Genomic DNA, 21155 nt, shown 5'->3' on the forward strand with positions numbered 1-21155 from the left:
CAGAACTGTTAATCAAATAATAAGATCTGGGTCAGTCGTAAGGGGAGTATGATTTGTTTCTCATTCATGAGGCGCTTTGAAAAATGAACAAACAAAAAGGTCAAATTGTTAAATCCTACAGCAGTGGCGCATTTTTAATACTGAGGAGATAAAACAATGACATCTTATACATGTTTTGCTTTCTTTAGAAACTCTTCCAGAGATTTGTACCTCTGCTCTGACTGCTGACTGATGTTTCTGGCGATAAATAGCAGAGATTAGCCTCGTCACCTCTGTTTGACTCAGGAATCTCTTTCATTGTAATCGCATCTAAACTCCAATCAAGCTCAGTCAAATCAGAGCCGCTCTTGAGCTCGTTATCGTGCATTTATGCTCTATCTTTCATTCCCAACAAAAGAGCCAAGCCAAGGCCACTCAGAGCCTTCGGGAATTATCATTAGCGTTGTCAAGAGTTTCTTTAATTGTTTCCTTCCTTCTCCACGTAAGCCGGTCTCCTTGAAAACATTATAAATCGCAACACCAGATGTTTCCAAGCATTGTGGAGATTCAGAAGAAACTCACCCAAGTTTGAGCGCGTGTTGGAGCGTTCGATGATGGCGTGCTTGCTGGGGTTGTTCAGGACTGAGCGCTTGGCTAGAGAGATGTCCGCCGTGACACGAGTGATGGATATTCTGACATGAGGAACAATAAAAGTGATTGAAAATTGCAACATACAACCAGATTATGTATTTCTCTTTACACCTGACTTCTATATTCTCTGATTATCCATCTATTGGGCGAGAACATTGTGTGCATCACCAGTGCAGGACTCAAAGCATTAGTAGGAACACCACATGGGCATCTGGATTGTTTCGTGTGAGCTTTTGATTTGTTGGAGATATCGGACTCACAACAATTTCTACTCAGAGGGAAAAAAATAGTTCCTAGATTAAATTAGGCACATTATTTATGGTTTTTCTTGAGGAACTGGGTCATAGTGTCTCTGAAGAGACATTGTTAAGTTTTCAAATATGCTGACCATAAGTCACATGCCATGCAGTCTAATTATGTTAAATACAATTCTTTGGCAGATATCGAAAAAAAACAACAACAAGCAAGATGGATAAATAATACAAATATATAACTGATTTAGAGGGGAGTCTTTCAGCAAAGACAGTCATGTCTTTTTTTCTCTTTCAAATATTGACATTTACCGATCATTATCCTAATAATAACACCTTGGATCAACACATTTTTACTGAAAAACTAACCTCAGTCATTCCCCAGCGTTGCAGCTCCACTACACACCATTGTAATGTCTACTGTTGATACTGATCTGGTTATCGCAGTGCTTAGATCACATGCTTCATTTCTCTGATTGGCTGAATCAAAGAGGAAAAGACTTAGGATGGCTGGCCAGACTAACGGCAATGAGTGCCTCTTTAAAAGCGACAAAAGTGTCAAAGAGCAAAAACAACTTCCTCAATCTCTTTACACAACCCTTAGCAGTTGAGTTACAAAATAGACGTGTGGGTATTTTTGCTGTTTTATCTACATCAAGGAAAAATAATTATGTCCTTTTCAAACAGGCACGCTGACATTCACACCCACGCCACACCATTATATGCCAAGCCGTGATGGGGCGCCCCCCGCTCTGATCTCTATCAGCTCCACATTCACTAACTGTTGAGTTGCTTAGTTGAGTTTGGACTTGACGTACCATTTGTTTTACACTAAAGTTACTGAGATCAACAAAACATTTGCATTCAAAAACTTTGCTCTAATATCTAGCTGTTTAAAGACGCAATTTGAGCAGCGAGGAAGATGATTTCGTTTAACTGTCTGGACTTTAAGAAGTGTAACAAAGGTGCATTTTTTTGAATCGACAGTTTAAAGTCAATTGAAAACTATTCTCTGCAGCTGCTAATGGCCTGAGTGGATGTTTGTGTTGTGTAACTTCACGGCCTCAACATTGAATAAGGACAATCCTGTTCTGCTTCAGGGCCCACTATGGCCTATTAAGGACATGTAGAGGGCCTATTTAGAGCAGCAGCACACATCTCCAGGCCAAACAAACTTGTTACACACTCCCTCTGCTAACCTCGGGGGACAGATAAATACCAGCCTATAGACGCGGAGAGAGGAAGAATGAGGAAGGAAGAGGAATGCAAGCTTGTGTTTTAAAAGGTCACAGGGAACTTACCTTCCCTCAAATCTGTGTTTCAAAAAGTCAAACAGTGCTTTTTGCATCATGTCTGTCACCTGTTGGGAGAAGATTTAGGAAGGAAGAAGACTGATGACCACAGCTTATGACCAATGTAAAGGGTTGCATTTGAAATGTAGCAGCGCTGACGCACCTCGTAGCCCTTCAGTGATGGTCCAACCAGAACCACGGGCCGCATGGAAGGCACAACGTCGTATGGAGGAATGTGTTCCGTCTTTGGAGAACCAAGGAAGCAAAAAGAAGGAGTTATACATTTATGAAGACTAAATAAATACCATAACAAATTACTTTAAAGGTTGAAATCATAGTTAAGAAGATAAATTATTAGCACTGGCACATTTTGGAACCATGAAATGGGGCATCTGAGCGAGCCAGACCAAACACAGGTAAGCTTTCAGGACAAAGATTTGGAGCTTTGCTTCACAAATTTTAAGGTATTTCATGACTGGTCATTTCATCTCATGGTTCCGATGCCACTGAGAAAATAAATAAAATAGAAAATATATAAGAACAACAAAAATACGGGAAAGATTAGTCAGAAAGGGAGGAAATGCAAAGGCCACAACTAACAAAACGAGAGAAAAGAAAAGTTTGGGACACAGAGGAACATGCTTCCTGCTGTGGGACAGAGTGAGAGCTCAGGTTGGTGGAGCTGCTTCAGCTTGAGATCAACATTTAGACGGACAGCAGATGCCTGACTGATATCAGTCCAGATTAGGGATGTAACGGTGTGGGATTTTACAGTATGGTACGGTGAAGGTGTTGGTACATTATACTGCGGTATTTCACGGGGGCAGTATTTTATTTTTTATTAACATTCTTTTTGGTACTAGAGGACATCAAATGACCAACAAAACAGACAAGTATCAGTATCAAATTATCAGATTTATGTACATAATTTATGTAAAGTAACACAACTTATATTTGCTTTATGCTTAAGTAGGAAGAAAACTCAAATATCCTATCTCAAAGAATTTGAATATTCTGGGAATCTTAATCTTAAACTGTAAGCCATAATCAGCAATATTAAAATAATAAAAGGCTTGCAATATTTCAGTTGATTTGTAATGAATCCAGAATGTATGACATTTTTTTTAATTGCATTACAGAAAATAAAGAACTTTATCACAATATTATAATTTTCTGAGACAGTCCTGTATATATATATATATATATATATATATATATATATATATATATATATATATATGCTATAGTAGAGGCCTTATGTGAAGATGTATATAGTATTTTTGTCATTTCGGGTTACGCTTTGGCATGATGTCATACAAAGCGTTGCTAAGCGACGTAGTGATGTCTTGTAGATCTGCATCTTCTGTAGACAACAAGACCACGCAGTTCCTCTGACAATGAAAGCGACGTCCAACAACAATGACCATGCTCTTTGAATGAAACATCATAGACCGGCCACAGTGGGATTTATGATTTATAATGTGGAGTTGCACCGACAGTGCAGCATAATATTAAAATAATCAATTAATTACCACCGCTGCATACCAAAATACGGTATATCGTTTCACCTCTAGTCCAGATAAAGACTATAATTAACTTGGTCCATAACATGATTATTGAACATAATATTGTTATTCTCAGAATGTCAGATGGCTGATTTAATTTTTATTTCAAGTCTTATCCTCTAGTAATCTCTAGAGTTTAAAAATATCCAACGACTGGAAAAAGCAGTGTATTAAAAGAAATTCTTAACTGAAATCAGGAAATTGTGGACAGGAGCTGCTGGGTGCTACAGGAAGCTAGGCTTCACCGCGGTTTTACTCTCGATCAGTGCAAACTTTTTCAGAAGCCCAGTGCTTCTGAGTGCTACATGCTTGCCTGGATTTGTCAAATTACGAGCTTAACTGAAGGTTTTCAGTTAAATTGCTTATTTATTTCTCGTCATATTTTGTAATTTCTGCCATAATACAAACGAAAAAGGTGGGTCTTGTCAAATAAATTGTGCTTCTTGACTTTAAAAATGAATAACTTCTCCTCCTATGTGGTTGAAATCTCTTTCAAGACCCTATAAAATGTTTACCCACAGCCTCCACAAGAGTCATTGGACAAGTTGGTTTGTTGGGTGGTTGTTTGATCATCTACTAAACATCCCTTTGTCCGACTTCCTGCCTTAAATTGATGCAATATCAAGTTTTGGTGTCCCTACCTGCTTCTGTACCAACACCCAAACAGGAACCACTGCTGGTGCTCTTTGCTGTTTATGAGAGTGAATTAATTCTGTCTAAGTTTAAGGTGGTGATCAGCTAAACCAATACATTTACACCTTTAATCTCACCTTGATTAAATATGCGTCTAAAGCAGATAGGAATTATTTTGAGTCCAACTAGTGAATTCTACATGCAAAACAGTTTTGGGGATTTTTTTTTCATGAAAACCGCTAATTCTTGATTTAAGCTATGACCTTTAAACGCAAAAGCTATTAACAGATCATCAGGTGATAAATATATATAATTTCATGTATTATAGCATATTTTTAAGCGCATTTACATTAAATATAATTTACTTTTTCCATAAATTTTTTTACATGATTTGTACCTACTGAGCTTGTTGGATTGAATCCAGCAGCCAGTGTGTCTGGTTTCAGATAAAGGAGCGCGTTTAAAGGATTTACCAATATGTCAATACACTGGAGAAATGCAAAAATCATTAAATTCCCAAAGGAAAAAAACAGTCCGTGATGTAAAGTGAAGCTCTGTTGGAGGCAAACAGCTGGGAAGCAGACAGAAGCTCTGAAAGGACTTTTGATTATCTCATTCACCACACAGTCGTTTTCTCAGCCTCCTCCTTATTTGCCCGGCTGCTCGAGCTGCTCACTCGATTTGCGTCTCAGTGGATTTTTTTTAACTTCTTTCTCGCAATCTGTCACCCTGCTCTTACTCATCGCTCCACTTTTAAACATTTTCTTGCTGTATAACTTTTGCTTGCTGTCGTCATTGAGCTTCCCCAGGAATGTGGTGGGAACTGGTGCACACTCTGCTTACGACTAACATGATCGTATTCATGAGCAACGTGGTCTTGCTCATAGCCCACCCTGGTGTCTATAATTATGTGAAACAAGCCCAATATCAAACTTTATTTCAAGTATTTGGCAGGAATTTGCTATATTTTCTCTCTTGAAAAATTACTTGTAATGCTGCAATGATTCATAACAAAGTATAATATCAGATTATATAAGACAAAATGAGTAGTTTACAATCATATATGCAAGCTCAAAGGAGAGGTTTGATATTTTTAGGAAAGGTGGACCAAGCACTTTCAATTCCAATGAAGGAGCATAATGAATATTGTTTGATTTAGGCATATAAAGTCTCAAAGTTTGATAATGGGATATGGGACGTGTTTTTTTTGGCTGTTATGAGGACTTTTACTGGGTATATTTGTGCACTCGTTTCCAGTTTTTGCTCAAGGTCGATCTTCTTTCTTACTGTAACTTCATATCAATATCATATCAACTCCAGCCCCTGCTGGATGGATGGCTATGACATAGATTATTTTCATCACTCACATCTAAGCAATAAATACATTTAGAATGTTTTCTATCTTAATAATAGAGGTCTCACTGTGTCAGCATCATAAGTTCACCTACACGCACTCATAACACAGAGGTTTGCAGGTATTATTATATCAGTATGGTGGGAGATCAGAGCAGGGATGGACTTTCTTGTTCAGGAAATGTAGAATTTGTACAGTTCAGAACATGGATGTCCTGCCCGGGCTCTGCTATACCGCTACATAACAACTAACAAGACTTACCGACTTCTGCTTCTGCTTAGCTGTGGTGGGACGGAAGAGGAAAGAGAGAGATGTTAGGAACAGGCATGCATGCTAATAGCTGCATGCACATTGAAGGAAAAAGACACTGGTGTTGACAATCAGGATGGGCGCGGAGTGATAGATCAACAGCCGCAGGCATTTTAGTCAGAGCGGTGGCGGCGACAAGGTGGAAGACAAAGATGGGGCGGCCCAGAGTTTACCTTCTTAAAGAAGGGCATTCGTTTCTCTTTTGCTAGGGGTGATATGACAGTGTTTGGACTGGCTTTAGGGGAGCGCAGGTTGACCGGAAGCTCATTATCCTCGGGGTCTAATCCTGTGGTATCTATGTCAATGGCTATCCACAAACAGACAAAAGCCTCATCACACACAGGTGAACACGGGCGGTCACAGCCGATGCTGTACACTTCACATCAACAATGACACAGAATGTAGATGCTGCGCAAATAATAAATGAAACATGTATAAGTACCAAAATCACAAGAATAATCGCTGATTGACAGAAAATCGGAAAAATCTAGTGTACCTTACCTTCAACCTGATTTCAGTTCTTAAATGTTGGTTAAAAAGGTTAAACAATCTAATAAATGTGAAGTTTAAATGCAAAGAGATTTGGAATCTGCCCGTGGTGCCACTTACCAGATGAAGGAGGAGTAGATTTCCGTGAGTTAGGAACCACTTCACCTAAACTAGATGATGAGTTTGCTCCCAATTTACTGGAAAAAAATAAATATTAGTGACATCAGTGTTTAAAAAAACGAAATAAATAATAATAATAATAATAATAATAATAATAATAATAATAATAATAATAATAATAATAATAATAATAACAATAATAATAATAATAATAATAATAATAATAATAATAATAATAATAATAATAATAATAATAATAATAATAATTTGTACCTGGAGAGTAATTTGCCCTGTTTGGCTCTCTGCTCCTGGAGGATGCGAGCGTTTTCAAGCTTCACTGGACTGGGGATGAAGCCGATTTCACAGCCTTCTTTAACCAGACGTCCTATCCACCAATCATTGTTGAATTTCTACACAAAAAAAGAAAATTGTCATCAACGTGCTACTTTTCAGGGTCTTGGATATCGCCAGTATCGTCACCTCTTTGACATGAAGGAAGTCTTTAGCCTCAAAGGAGATGGCCATGCCTGGCACGGGGACGTCATCGTCATGACAAGGGCTGTAGCTGACATTTGTGCGAACTGCAAATGCAACTGGTTTGGTCTATCAGAAAGCACAAAATAAGAAAGCAAAGAAAAATGTATTGCAAATCATTTAAAAGATTAAAAGAAAAAATGTAAAAGAAAATCCACAGCCATAACTCCAGAATGAGACAGGAAACCTAGACAAATGTTAGTTTTGTTCACTTTTGGTGAGCTGTGATTCGTGTCTTTTTCTGAGGTTCAAAAATAACTGAATGAGAGATCAGTGAAGGCTCTGACTCATCCAGACTTACCGGTAGTCTTCTTTACACAAATGTATTTGCTGATACACTGTGTCTTTGCTTACACACTAAAGAGTTTTTTTTTATTAATCATAATATCCTTCTCATAGTTATTTATGGGCAGTACAAACAGCACCTTTGCAAATGGGTCACATGTTAATTTCATTTATTGATTCTTTCCAGACGTGTCAAAACTATTGTATAACAACATTAGATGTATCTATATACAAATAGATATATATATACACATATACACACATTTTGAACATGTAGAATCCCTTGTAAATAAATATATACATAAATAAATCTATTTTAACTGAATATATAGAAAATAAATAAATCTAAATAAGGTAAATCTAAACCAAATGTGCACACATCTATCTATATACATGCACACAAATCCGGTTTAACATGTCTGAAAACATGTCAATCCAACAATCTTGATAGTGGCAGAATCAATACTGACCTTCACATCTGATAACTGCTGCCCTTCCTCTTAGGGACAAATAATAATTGACATGAAGGAGGAATCCAAAGAAATACTGCTCATACCCCTGCAGGATGTGATAAAAACCCTCTTTTCATTGACCATGCAAGAGCCCGTTTCCTTTGCTCACACCAACACATTACATTTCTATAAAACAAAATCTGAATAGGATTTAAAATAGACACATCTTGATTAAATGTTATAGGTAAACAATTAAAGTTCTTTTTGAATTTGTTTTCCATGGCCAGAATATCCATTTTAGGCACACATCTTTTTAAGAATTACATAAAATGCTTTTGGACATAATCTTGGAGCCAGTCTGGCGGCAGCGGCGGCAACAGTTGGCAACATGGTCACGGCTTCAACCAGATTACATTTGCTCAGCCTTAGACGAAGTGACAAGCATGACAGAAGTCAACTGAAAAGCAAAAGTGACTGCACAAGGATGTGGCTCAGCGTAATCTCCCAGTGTAAACTCACATGACAAATATTTACCTGCAGATGAAAAACATCAAGATGAGAAAAATATTCTGCTCCGAGCCGAAATGAACCTACTAAATCAGCGCTCTAAGGCTATTATCCAGTTGGACTTTATGCAGATTCTGGGAAATGCTCTCAAAGTGTGCTCAAATCTGGCCTGCTGTGGCTGTTTCGTCATAGCAGAGCCACAATCAGATTTTCTCTAAGCAACCCAAAAATAAAGTACGGTATATGAACAGAGTGAGGTAATGTCCACTACAGTTTCAGGTTTGTGCCAAAATTCCACGTCAAATTTAAGGCCTAAGATATATTCATATTCAACTTAGAACAGAAACAAGTTCATCTTGTGTTTTATTTCTAAAGTGGCACTAAATGATTTTCTGCCCATGTGGAGAAAAAAAGACCTCAACAAGCCAAAACAGTACACACACCAATATATCCTTACTCGTAAAAATTATCCTAGTATAATTACTATCACGCTCAAAATAAGAAAAGCACCATAGTTACTTATTTATTCTACCTTATTTTTGGTTACTTCATGAATATCCACTTTTCTTTTAAGTTTTGGTCTCCATAAAGTCTTAGATGCTAAATTAAGTTTATCTCTCCTGTTACTTCCAGGCAACCAGCGACGATTCTGTTTTTACAAACTGTTTACTAAAATGATGATTACAATGAGAGTGTAACTGGCCAGCAGTATAATCAAAACAATGGGCTAAAAAAAGTGACACGGTTAGTGACTAGTTTTTAGGCATCCATTCATCCATTAACTACATCTGATTGAATCATATTCAGGGTCCCAGGGGTCTGCTGGAGCTTAAGTCGGCTGTCAGTGAGTGAAAGGCAGGGTACACCCAGGTCACCAGTAAAATGCAATTCTTAGTGAATATATATTTCAGAGTTTTGGAAATCAAAATAAATTAAAAAAAAGTGCCTACAGTGAAAGTGAATACTGTACTTTTGGGGAAGCCCAAGGCTCTAATTTGGGCCCTATACACTTTTTGTTGTAAACGTTGACTTCAGAGTTTATTTTTAAAATAACATAATATTATAAACATAATATCAGTATAGAAAATATAATATTCCTCTCTATTTTTCTTTAACTTAAAACATTCATAACATAACAGCAATGCTCTTAAAATCTTTACTCGACTGGCTTGGTGCCCTTAATAGTCCATGGGCCAGACCAGATATCAGCACCACTCAAGGTGACCAAACTTTCTTATGATTTTTGAAAAGATCCATGTCTATAGATGATATTTTGGTATGATAACCCTTCCTGAGTGGCAGCTGTATCATAGTTATCAGCTCATGAAGTTAACCACCCCCTTCAGGTTAATTGATGATTCTAAATTGGGTATATTATACATTTCCTGAATCCTTATGGTCCTGTGAGTATTCACGTTTTTGTATTTTTTTTTTTTTTTTGTATTTTGTGTTCTAATGTTGTTTATAAAACTAAGCTGGTTCCTTATCTCATTGTTATGTCCTTTATGTCGTGTATTTGCATGATAAAGACCAGTTTGTGACAGTAGCCTGTTATAGTTTCATAGGAGCCTAATGATGCTCATCTAGTTTAAGGCTCACAATGACCGGTAACAACAATATAGTAGGGGTATATTATACATTTCCTCAATCCTTATTGTCCTGTGAGTATTCCAGTATTTCCAGTTTGTATTTTGTGTCTCTGTTGTTCGTAGTTGACACAGGGCTAAAAGATAGTATATCATTTAAGGCTCAGTTATGGTTCTGCGTCACACCAACGCAGAGCACACGCCGCAGCCGTGACGCCGTGCTGAACCCTTCTGACTTCTCCGTCACTCCATTTGGTCGCGGTGCAGTACCCCCCGCGGCCACTAGTTAGCGATCTTTTTCTGAATGGTTTATCCGACATTTTCCGGTCACAGTAAATCAAAGAAATAAGGACAACTATTGTGCAAAAAACCAAAACAAAAAAAATCACATATAAACGAAGAAAAGAGCCCTGGAAGTTCACTACTGCTTCAAACCGGAAACCGGAAATGCTTCGCTTTCAAACGAACCAATCACAGCCCTCTCGGTCTGCGTGTGCTCGGCGTCTCCTCGACGCGTAGTTACAATTTTCGGGAGGTGCACGTCAGCGACGGCGCAGGTGACGGCGTGTCCTCTGCGTCGACGAAAACCAGACGCCGTAGGCACGGCGCCATTTTGACGCAGAAGCATAACTGAGCCTTTAGGCGAAAATTGTGTAAAAATGTGTCTTGTTTATAGTATAAAGAGCTGCAGTGACCTCTATGTTGGTCAGAAAGATTCACATCTTAGCTTGAATGAATGCTTAAAAGGTCTCCTTTAAAATGATACCAAAGACTATATAGTGAAACATTGACAGATATCCTGTACATGAGTGTAAACCAGGATATGCACCAGTATCTAAAATGTAATTTTCTGAAGGAGGTGGGTAACTTCATGAGCTGATAACTGTGATCCAGCTGCCACTCAGGAAGGGTTATCATACCAAAATATCATCTATAGACATAGTTTTTTCAAAAATCATAAGTATGTTTGGTCACCTTGAGTGGCACTGACAAGTGAAATTTTGGGCTCTGGCCCATGGACTATAAAGCATGACTAAACCTCGACTTTCATAACCTTGATGAAAACAAGACTGTTATTTTGGTTTGGGATGTGTGATCCATTTGCAAATCACGCTGGTCTTTTTGCTCCACATAGTTACTCTTATGTCAAAAATCTGGGTGTGATTTATGAGCTGTGGTTAAGTCTAGTTTTTCCCAGCTATGAGTGACTGCAATCAGCTTATCAATCTTAGCGATTGCCTTGAAAGCTTCACCTTAGTGATCCTTTCCAAAGAAAGGGCATCAACCCTTTAGTGGTCAAGTGACCATATTTGGTCACTTACGTAGACCTACAGTCTATGCTTATTACAAAAATAAAAAGTTACAATGTTAATAGAGGTCCTTTAATATTCTAAAATAACCCTTTAGAGTTAAACATTTTGAAATTTCAAGTATTTTATCGACTGCCCTTATAAAAGGGATATACATTTTATGTGGCATTTTATGTTGGTTTCGGTCAACGTTCCTTGAGATGTCGGCAGAAAACTCAAAAGGCAGCACCATGGCAACCCCTTCACTGACTCCCTTTTTGTTTTTTCAAATTCAAAATATTCACATCCCTGAAAGAGCTCTGCAATCATCTACTCAGTTTCTTTTCATTTTAGTTCCAATTTCCAAATAAAAAAAAGATGTGATTGATAGTGTGTAGTTGCAACCCCCAAGCTGTGGAACATTTTACTTCTCCGTACATGCATGGCTCAAACTGTTTTTATATTCAATCACACATTTTGGAGGGGGGTAATTGAGTATGAAACTCAATTAGATCATTTACCCTGGGATTTATGCTCAAGATTTATTTTTTAGTTTTTTTCCAGACAGCATTAGCCAGTAAAGCATCTCACTGTGGGAGTAATGCATCATACACCTCAGGAAAGGTTTTACAGGCCACTGCTGGTACGTCATTGAAATACTGCAGGTGTAAAATAAAGATTATGAACTAAGAGAGTTTTTGGCAAAAAATGCATTAGAAATCCTTATGAAATCACATTACTAAGATTTATTAAGAGCCAATATAAATATTCATTGGAAAGTATGAGCTCCATTTTTCATTTGCACATTTTCTTTCAGTTGTTTTACAGCTTCCTCTTTTCTCCCTTCCTGCTTCTCCTCTGGTCTATATCTATCATGGCTTATCAGACAAAGCTTTCTATAAGTTAAATGACGTTTTCCAGACTGATGGCAATTGCTCAAACAAATGTGTTCCCACACCAACTTATATCACCCATGAAAGCAAGATCTGCACATAATGACATCTTTATTCCTTGTACAATGTCTCTTAATCTTTAGGTTGTGCCCATACTGCTTCTTACATAATGCAGGCCTTCATTATGGATGCCATATTGACTGCAGTGAAAGAGGGAGGAAGATAAATATTGAGGATAGAGGATTGCAAAGCAGAGGAGCAGTCGGTCTAAAAACAGCAGAGGACAGGCAATGGGAGGAGAAGGAAGCAGACAAAGAACGTGGCACAGGATAACCAACTTAAGCCAGGTCTCGTCTGCAACTGTGAACCCAATGAGTAGTGCCATGGACTGCGGCCAATTCACAACCCACGATGCTTGTTATAGTATCTCATCACAACATACATATTTCATTAGATTATACCTCCCAGGCCTCCTTGTGCTTATATTGACTTGATGAGAGCCTTCTCTTGCTGATTTGCCATGTAACATGCCACAGCCTTTCCATTAGCAGCACACACACACAGCCTGATGCTATAAATCAAAGTTCTATCATTGTTTCACCTTGAATGCTCTGGATTGATTTGAAATTAATTCGCCTCAGCTCTGTGCACTTGCCTCAGGCAGGGCAGAGAGCCTCAATAATGTATAATTATATGGCACCAAAACAACTTTTATTGAGTTATAACGGGAAGATATTTCTATAATTATTCAAGTTTGTTTGACTACACTGACTAAGCCAATGTTGCTGCCAGTTATTTAACCTCTTTTGCCCATCATGCATACTTGGAGGGATATTGAATTGGTTGTTCTGCCACATCTTGTTTACATTAATAATTAGCTCTTTATTGTCAGAATCTACAAAGAATCTAATTCTACAAGAAATGCTCAGTGAGAGCAGGAGAAATTAAGTAACTGCTCTTCTACCATGTCATTTGTTGTTTGAAGATAGTAAAAGCAAACTTTAAAATACGTTATTTTTGCACATTATAACTACCTGTAGCTTTGTTTCGGCATCCACCACCCCATATAGGAAATACATGTGTCTTTAGCTGCTAAATAAATTAATTTAACTTTGATATGGGGCTTTGTTTCCAGGCCATTCAGAGCAGGTCTTGACTGATTGTAAGAGGTGATGGTCGTGACAACAACATCATGAAAAGTGAAATTATCCACTGAAAGAGAATTAAAGCTGTATAGAGTTCAAGGTGAATAGAAATATCTATTTATTTCGCTCTCATGAAATAACTCTGGGGTGGATTTTATGCGATGAGATCTACAGGAACATTCATGAGCCACTGTTCAAAACAACCAAGATGGATGCGGATTTGCTAATGACACTTTTGATCATTAAGTTCAACAGTCAGTCAAAGACATTCATACTCCGATACAGCTATTTTAAATAACTTTTTGTTGATAGTCTGATTGTTACAGCTACTGTAACAAGCTTTGTCCCTCACATGTGTTAAACTCCAAAAACCCAGAGTCCTGCAGGTTACATATTGCAAGATTCTAAGTCAAGTAAAGATCATTTGTGTGCCTGTGTTTAACTCTCCTCTATCCAGATATAAAAAAACTACTAAAGAAGATGTTTTTATGTGCATGTATGTTTCAGAAGTATGGTTTTAGAGGTATCACCTGTCCCCAGTACGCTTATTTAAGTAGTGTTCAGAGTAAAGTGCTTGTCACTTACTGCTCATAAAGGATCAAAGTCAGAGAGTCTGCACTTCCTCTGACTCCAACTTGCACTCTCTGGTGGCCAGACCACTGAGAGGCTATTTTTTTTACTAGTCATCTGTCACGTAAAATACCAGCAGGGGTAATTTATGCCAGGTTATCTATAAAGTCAACTTATCTTTTTAATTAATGTGCCACAGAGGGTGACTCTGGAAAATAACAACATAGCTCTGCTGGAATCATCTGTCTTTGCCAGCTATGAGAAACCGAGGGACAGAAAAGAGGAGAAATCTCTGCTCAAATGGATGGATAGCCAGAGTCTTAAGGCTCTGGTCTAATGAAATACCAGCTGTTATAGGCCCTAAACACCCAATGGCAATGGACAATAAACCCATTTTTCAGATATCTGCTTGAAACACCTGAATAATGGGCTATCCAATGGGCTGTAAAGTGGGAAGAGAACAGAACGCAAGCTGACGATAATAAAATGATTTCATAGATCAAAGACATTAATCTTAACAGTGCCAGTGAGCTGAGCAATTTTGTGGAAGTGAGCTCTGATTGTAATTCCTGTCGCGCAAAGGCAAGCCTGCTTTGTCATGTGTGTGTTTGTTTATGTGCTGCTAATTGTGGCCAAGAGCAGAGCAGAGCAGAGCAGAGCAGGAGAGGCTTGGCTTTGATAAATAGTGATGCTGAACTCTCTGAGGCCCCGAACCTCTCACATCAGTGGCCCTCATCAGCCCTCTGTCATGTGTAAAAAGCAGTGGAAATAAACTCTAATATCCTGCTTCCCTTATTGCTTTTAAGTCAGTCCAGCAGCCCTATCTGCAAATCTACAAAAAGGATCATTGAAAAAAAAAGGAGAAACTTTTAACCATCACTGCAAAATCCTACACTATGAACGGTAGCTTGGAGTGGGCAAAAGTAAAAAGAACATGTTTTTTTGTACACAGAGCTTACCGTATGTTTCCTGGCCAAGGTTGTGCTGATAATACATAAATAATGGCAAGGAGTAATAGGCCATGTGTTGCATGTGTTGTGTTACATCTGAGGCCTTAAATGCCTTTTTCTTATACCCGGTAAGGACCAGTCTATTCCTTCCATTATTATTATTATTTCAATCTATTATTATCAGAATTCAAAGAGGCTATACCGGTACTTTCTTTTTTATGTGACTGTGTCATGTCTCAACTTTGAACTTTGGTTGGAGTCCTCTAACACATTGAGATAAATGGCTCAGTTGCTTGCAGTTATGAAAGTAGAAACAAGTAATAATATTAGTAATGGCCTAAGAGGAGAAACAAAAAAAGAAGCAGACTCAGCTTTTCAACAAGAAAAACATCAGTGTAAAGTTTACATTACAATTTCAGCGAGGACTGCCATCCCTTCTTGAAGCTAAATACACTAAATTACATCTAATCATAACATGTTATTTATAACTGTCCATGTATTGATTACTGATTACTTCCATGTAGGGATGGGCGGTCTGGACTAAAAAATGTATCACGATAATTTCTGGCATTTATCCCGATAACGATAAAAATGACGATTAAAAAAAATACCAATTCAACTCCACTTTTGTAACTATAAATCTATCTCGCTCTCAGATCCGCCATGTTTGTTACACAAAAACGTCATCAACGGGAATTTATCTTTCTTTCTTTCTTTCTTTCTTTCTTTCTTTCTTTCTTTCTTTCTTTCTTTCTTTCTTTCTTTCTTTCTTTCTTTCTTTCTTTCTTTCTTTCTTTCTTTCTTTCTTTCTTTCTTTCTTTCTTTCTTTCAGGCTCATTTCCTTCCTTCCTTCCTTCCTTCCTTCCTTCCTTCCTTCCTTCCTTCCTTCCTTCCTCCCTCCCTCCCTCCCTCCCTCCCTCCCTCCCTCCCTCCCTCCCTCCCTCCCTTCCTTCCTTCCTTCCTTCCTTCCTTCCTTCCTTCCTTCCTTCCTTCCTTCCTTCCTTCCTTCCTTCCTTCCTTCCTTCCTTCTTTTTTCCCTTCCTTCCTTCTTTCCTCCTGCTCTCTCCTTCCTTCTTCCCTTCCTCTTTTCTCTCCTCCTTCCTTCTTTCCTTCTTTCCTTGTTTCCTTCCTTCCTTCCTTCCTTCCTTCCTTCCTTCCTTCCTTCCTTCCTTCCTTCCTTCCTTCCTTCCTTCCTTCCTTCCTTCCTTCCTTCCTTCATGTATGTTGTGCGTGGATTTAGAACCAAAGAACAAAAACGTCATCAACGGGAATTTATCGTTTTTACCGCGAGATGACAAATTCTTATCGTGAGGAATTTTTTGGACGGTTTATCGTGAACGGTAAAATATCGTCCATTACTACTTCCATGTGTTGACACTCTTTCAACAGGTGTTTCAAATACTCTTGACACACTGATGTAAGAACGTATTAATACAAGAGGGTGACGTGGGTTTTAAGTGGTTAAGGACACCAACCTTGGCTTTGTCAAGCTGTGCCTGAGCCTGTCGCTCTGCCTCTCTGCGCACGGCCTCCTTATCCTCCTCAAGGGACACATCGGAGTCTGATGGACGGCTGGTGTAGGAGTCGGCCGAACCCTGCAGAGACACAGGCATCGACACCTTAGCGACAGGTTAAACTTAAATCTGTCTTTTCACACTTTGAAATGAAGGCATTAGAAGAAAAGCAAAGGGCTTTAGAGCTTTAAAAAGACACAACAGAAATCATATTTCAGTATCAATTGCCCTAGTGCTTCAAAAAGGGGGTCTTTGTGGATCTTTTGGAGAAATCAGAAGTGGCAAATCAAAATCTAAGCAGAATGATTTTAAAAGACAGAAACTGTATTTTTGGTCATTACATCACTAGCAGCTCTTTCTCTATCCTTAGCTATCTCTCTCTCAGTTGCTCGCTGAAATAGCAAGAGTCAAACCCTTAGTGGGAAACAGGGAAAAGTCTTGAGGAACACCAGATCCCAGTTTCTCTCTGTGACATGAAGTAAAGCCAGATTATCTCATGAAGATCCACACTCATACATACGGGTACAAATGAGATCCGCTGCTCACTCCCCTGACATTGCATTAGCACTCACATGCAGTATGGTGGTATGCATAAAAACAGTCATAAATAATTGCTGGGGTAGTAAAAGTAATGCTTTGTTTTCACAACTTTGCCCGTCTGTGATCTTGTTTTTAACTACACTGACAAGGTTTAAGGGAAAAGAGGCATTTGAGTATGTACATGACAGCCTGCAACAGATAGAAGAGTTGTTTTCTCTTGTTTCTTTGTTTTTTTGTTCACGAATGCATGAAAAAAAATCTCTGTCTAGAGACACAAAGAATTGCTCATCGAAATTAGAATGGTGTCATAAAATCAGATCAGAAGAAGCCTGCCCAGAAAACAGCCACTCCGATAGAAATCTAGCTGTTAACTGAGGTTAGGGCTGGGCGATATATCGAGATTTTAATATATATCGATATATTTTCAAACACGATATGGTATGAGACAATATCGTTTATATCGATTTAAAAAAATATATATATATTTCTTTTTTTACATTTTTTTTTTTTAAATGATTTTGATATAGCTTATTTTGTGACAAATTGACTTGAATGTTTTATTTGAGATTTGCACAAATGTTTTGTTATTTGCACAACTGTCAACCTCAGTGGAAAAGTCTGCCTGTTACTGTCTACATTGTATTAATTGCACAGTGTATTTTAATTTAATTGTTATGCAGGAAAGGGATATTTGTTTTATTTTATTCAAGAAGCATTTGTATTCTATATATGCAGGCAGTTTATTATTATAAATTATTATGTTTATTATTTCATTTGTTTTATACATTTTGATATTGTGCAGACCTCTGTTAATAAATGTACCTGTGTGACATTTAGCACGAGGCTTTGTATTAAAACTGACTGTTTTTTTAAGGGTTTGCCTCAGAAAAAAATGAAGCTAACAGAGATGCTATGCTATAAGGCTTTGGGGGAAACCCCAATTAAGGCACAGAAAAAATATTGAGATATATATCGAGTATCGCCATACAGCTAGAAAATATCGAGATATGACTTTTGGTCCATATCGCCCAGCCCTAACTGAGGTGGTCGCTTTGCTAAGTGCAGTAGCATGCCGATTATGTATGAAAAAGTGATAGTAGTTAGTCATTGGCTGAGCAGACTATCAATCACATTAGAAATAAATTGAATGCTTTATATAAATTCTCCTGGCATGGTACAACATTTATTTGAAGTGGGCGGGGGCAATAACTGTATCAATTTAGAGGTTTAAAACAGTAAGACATTCCTTTTTCCCCATCAGTGAGTAATAAACACTCACAGTACACGTTATGATTTACATCTGGCACCAGTTTACCTCATAAGGTGGTGAGTTTATTAAGAAAAAATAAAGAATAAAGAAAAGTAAGAATAAGAAATATTCGGATAATGCGGTGGACAATGGATGGATGGATGGAGAATTAAATAAAGAATTAAATAAATAAATGTATATATATATATATATATATATATATATATATATATATATATATATATATATATATATATATATATATATATATATATATATATATATATATATATATATATATATATATATATATATATATATACATACATGTATGAAACATCAGAACAATAATAAACATTTGATCATTAATGACCTCAGTAATCATGGGTTCATATGGGCAACAAATGAGCAATCACAAACAAAAACTTTGTTTTTAATTACACGATGCAGTCTGTTTCTTATCCGTACCTGAAGACTTGTATGCCACCCACACAAGGTCTTTCATTCATTTCGCTGCACCATCACACTCTGCTGTTTGAGCTAAAAATAGCCTCCCTCATGCTGTGGCTGATTAGAATTTCCCAGCCATCACATACATACAAAGAAGGATCATACCACTCCCTCCTCAGCACTTAGGTTACCTGATTTATGTATCCAGACAACAAAAGTGTTGTTGCTACGTTATTAATAATTCTGTCCCCCATATTACAGAAAAGCCCAGCTGCCCATTAGTTGCCTGGGTGTTTTTCCATTATTCCCTTTTGTACCTGAGATGAAAAACAAATTAGTAAGCAAGGCTCATGATCTCTCCTGCTATTGTTGTCATCACAAATGCGGAAAATTCGACCCTTGGTGGCTCTCAAAGTGCCACATATCTAAATTAGCCTACACGTCTTCAAGAATTTCTGTGACAAAAATGAAAAAACAATAATTAACAGCACACTCTGGCTTTATAGATGCAGGTCAATACACTTGGTCTTCCCTAATCATTATACAAAGATAAAGCACAACAGAGATACGTCATATGGAGTTGATGAGGAGCCCTGCCCTGAATCACGATTCTCATAACTGTGTGCAACACCGACATCATCACCAGGTAATATACAACTGTGCTACACTGACCTCAGCACCATGCAGTGATCATGGATTTCCTTGAGAAACACAGGTGTAATGAATAAAATACACATGCATGCACACAAAATCACACCAACTTCTTTGATGGAAAAAACGCTCCGATTTCCCCTTACACAGGCATCGGAGCTCTTGACTCGACCGCCTTTGGTTCGTTTCAGCAAGCGGATCCAGGTGGCCTTCATCAGCCACACTGGTCATTCAGTGTCCCGAGCCACTGGCCCCCCCACTATTACTACAAATGCCTCTAAACTGCACGGCTGTGGTCGCCTCAGCACCTGCGCTGCAGCTACTGGGACGGGTTTGTCTACAGGTACATTCAATACAGTTGCTACATTGATGGCTGGTTCCTCTTACACCTTGGCTGTAAATGCTACTTTCATCTCTGGATAAATAAATAGATCTGGAGTCTGAGCGCCTTGTTTTGTGGCAGCTCCAGCAGACACTGCTGCTGTCTGCAGAGCACACGCTCCCACTCCCCCTGCTGCTGCTACTGCTGTTGCCAAAGACAGGGAATCCACTGGAGCTCTCTGCCCCACGCATAATCTCAGCAGCTCTCCCCCCATATGCCCCAGTCTCCTCTAATAGCTGGAGTGCTCAGTGTGCCACTGCAGGTGCTGCGGCTGACTCCCAGTGTGAGTCAGGTAGTCCCAGCTCTGGCTCCAGCCGTGCCGTCCTTCTCTAGTGCTGGCTCCCCATACTGCTCCGCCGGCGATGTGTAATGCTTTTTCTCCAAGAGGCTGCATGTGACCGGCTCTCCTCCCGGCGCTAATGAAGCTGCTGCTGCAAGCTCTTCCTTTCTCACTCTGCCTCAGCCTGTCTGTTTGCACTGCTTTTTTTTTCGTAAGCGCTCCTGTGCTACTTCAGTGATTCCGCCTTTCCATCTCTGTCTCTACCCACATCTCCTCCTCCTCCTCTCTCATTCCCCCCACCCTTTTTTATCTTCAGCTACCCCTCAGAGTCAGTCCATCTGCTCACTTTGTGTCTGCAGTGCTAGTGCTAGATGAATACTATCCATGCATCAACTGTACTTATTTACATGCATATACAGTATATATATATATATATATATATATATATATATATATATATATATATATATATATATATATATATATATATACACACACTGCTCACCGCCTCTCTGGTAGTATCAGCTCTTTTAAATGTATTTACCTCAAAGTATAATTATTCTTTACCCTGCACTCGTCATTACTATTGTATATATTCCTGCATTTTCATAACCTCCTTAGGAAAGCCAAAAACATGTTTAATCTTTTTTTTTTCAGCTGGGTGTTTTCTTGTTTTTTTTTTTCCAATGGCTACTTTGCAATATGCTTAACACTGCTGCTCACAATATACAAGGTAAAAAGTTCTCTAGATCAGTGGTTCTCAAATGGGGGTACGTGTACCCCTGGGGGTACGTGAAGACACTCCAGGGGGTACGTGAGATTTTAAAATATACATATATTTAAAAAGTAGCATCCATGCAAAAAACCTTTAAAAATAAATATGTCATAAATAATTGAGGAAAATATACAGTAAGTCTAAATTCATAAAATGAATTTTATCTTCAGGAGTAGGCTATTCAACTTATTATCCTAAAACCACAGAGTTTCCCCCACACCAGGATGGTTCCACCTAACCTGTCAATCACCTGGCTTCACCTGTCAATCACTTGGACCAACGATGGAGTCCTGGTTGAAGCATACCAGCAATATTTTTATGTTTAATAAATCAGTTACTGATGGCACAGTTTTAGGTCTTTTTTTGACAATCAAAAGTGCTTTGCGCTGGTTAGGGGGTACTTGGCTGAAAAAAATATTTCACAGGGGGTACATCACTGAAAAAAGGTTGAGGACCACTG

The 21155-nt window shown here is 38.3% G+C and overlaps 1 protein-coding gene across 11 annotated transcripts in view; it reads right to left on the minus strand.

Annotated features, from left to right (window-relative positions):
• The window catches only part of cacnb2a (calcium channel, voltage-dependent, beta 2a), a 73598-nt gene that overhangs the window by 8812 nt on the left and 43631 nt on the right, over window positions 1–21155 (minus strand). For 6 of the 11 annotated variants that reach the window (XM_061712967.1, XM_061712971.1, XM_061712972.1 and 3 more), the window contains 8 exons: window positions 16330–16449; window positions 7124–7246; window positions 6917–7053; window positions 6644–6720; window positions 6208–6341; window positions 2337–2417; window positions 2183–2241; window positions 562–671 (listed from right to left, as the gene is read on the minus strand). In XM_061712967.1, the coding sequence (XP_061568951.1) occupies window positions 562–671; window positions 2183–2241; window positions 2337–2417; window positions 6208–6341; window positions 6644–6720; window positions 6917–7053; window positions 7124–7246; window positions 16330–16449 (841 nt within the window). Of the gene's footprint in view, window positions 1–561; window positions 672–2182; window positions 2242–2336; window positions 2418–5986; window positions 6007–6207; window positions 6342–6643; window positions 6721–6916; window positions 7054–7123; window positions 7247–8433; window positions 8533–16329; window positions 16450–18625; window positions 19366–19404; window positions 20083–21155 lie in introns of those variants that run through there. The other 5 variants (XM_061712975.1, XM_061712969.1, XM_061712976.1 and 2 more) reach the window with 5 other exon arrangements.

The sequence above is a fragment of the Cololabis saira genome, chromosome 22 (genome assembly GCF_033807715.1).
Source record: "Cololabis saira isolate AMF1-May2022 chromosome 22, fColSai1.1, whole genome shotgun sequence".
NCBI lineage: Eukaryota > Metazoa > Chordata > Actinopteri > Beloniformes > Belonidae > Cololabis > Cololabis saira.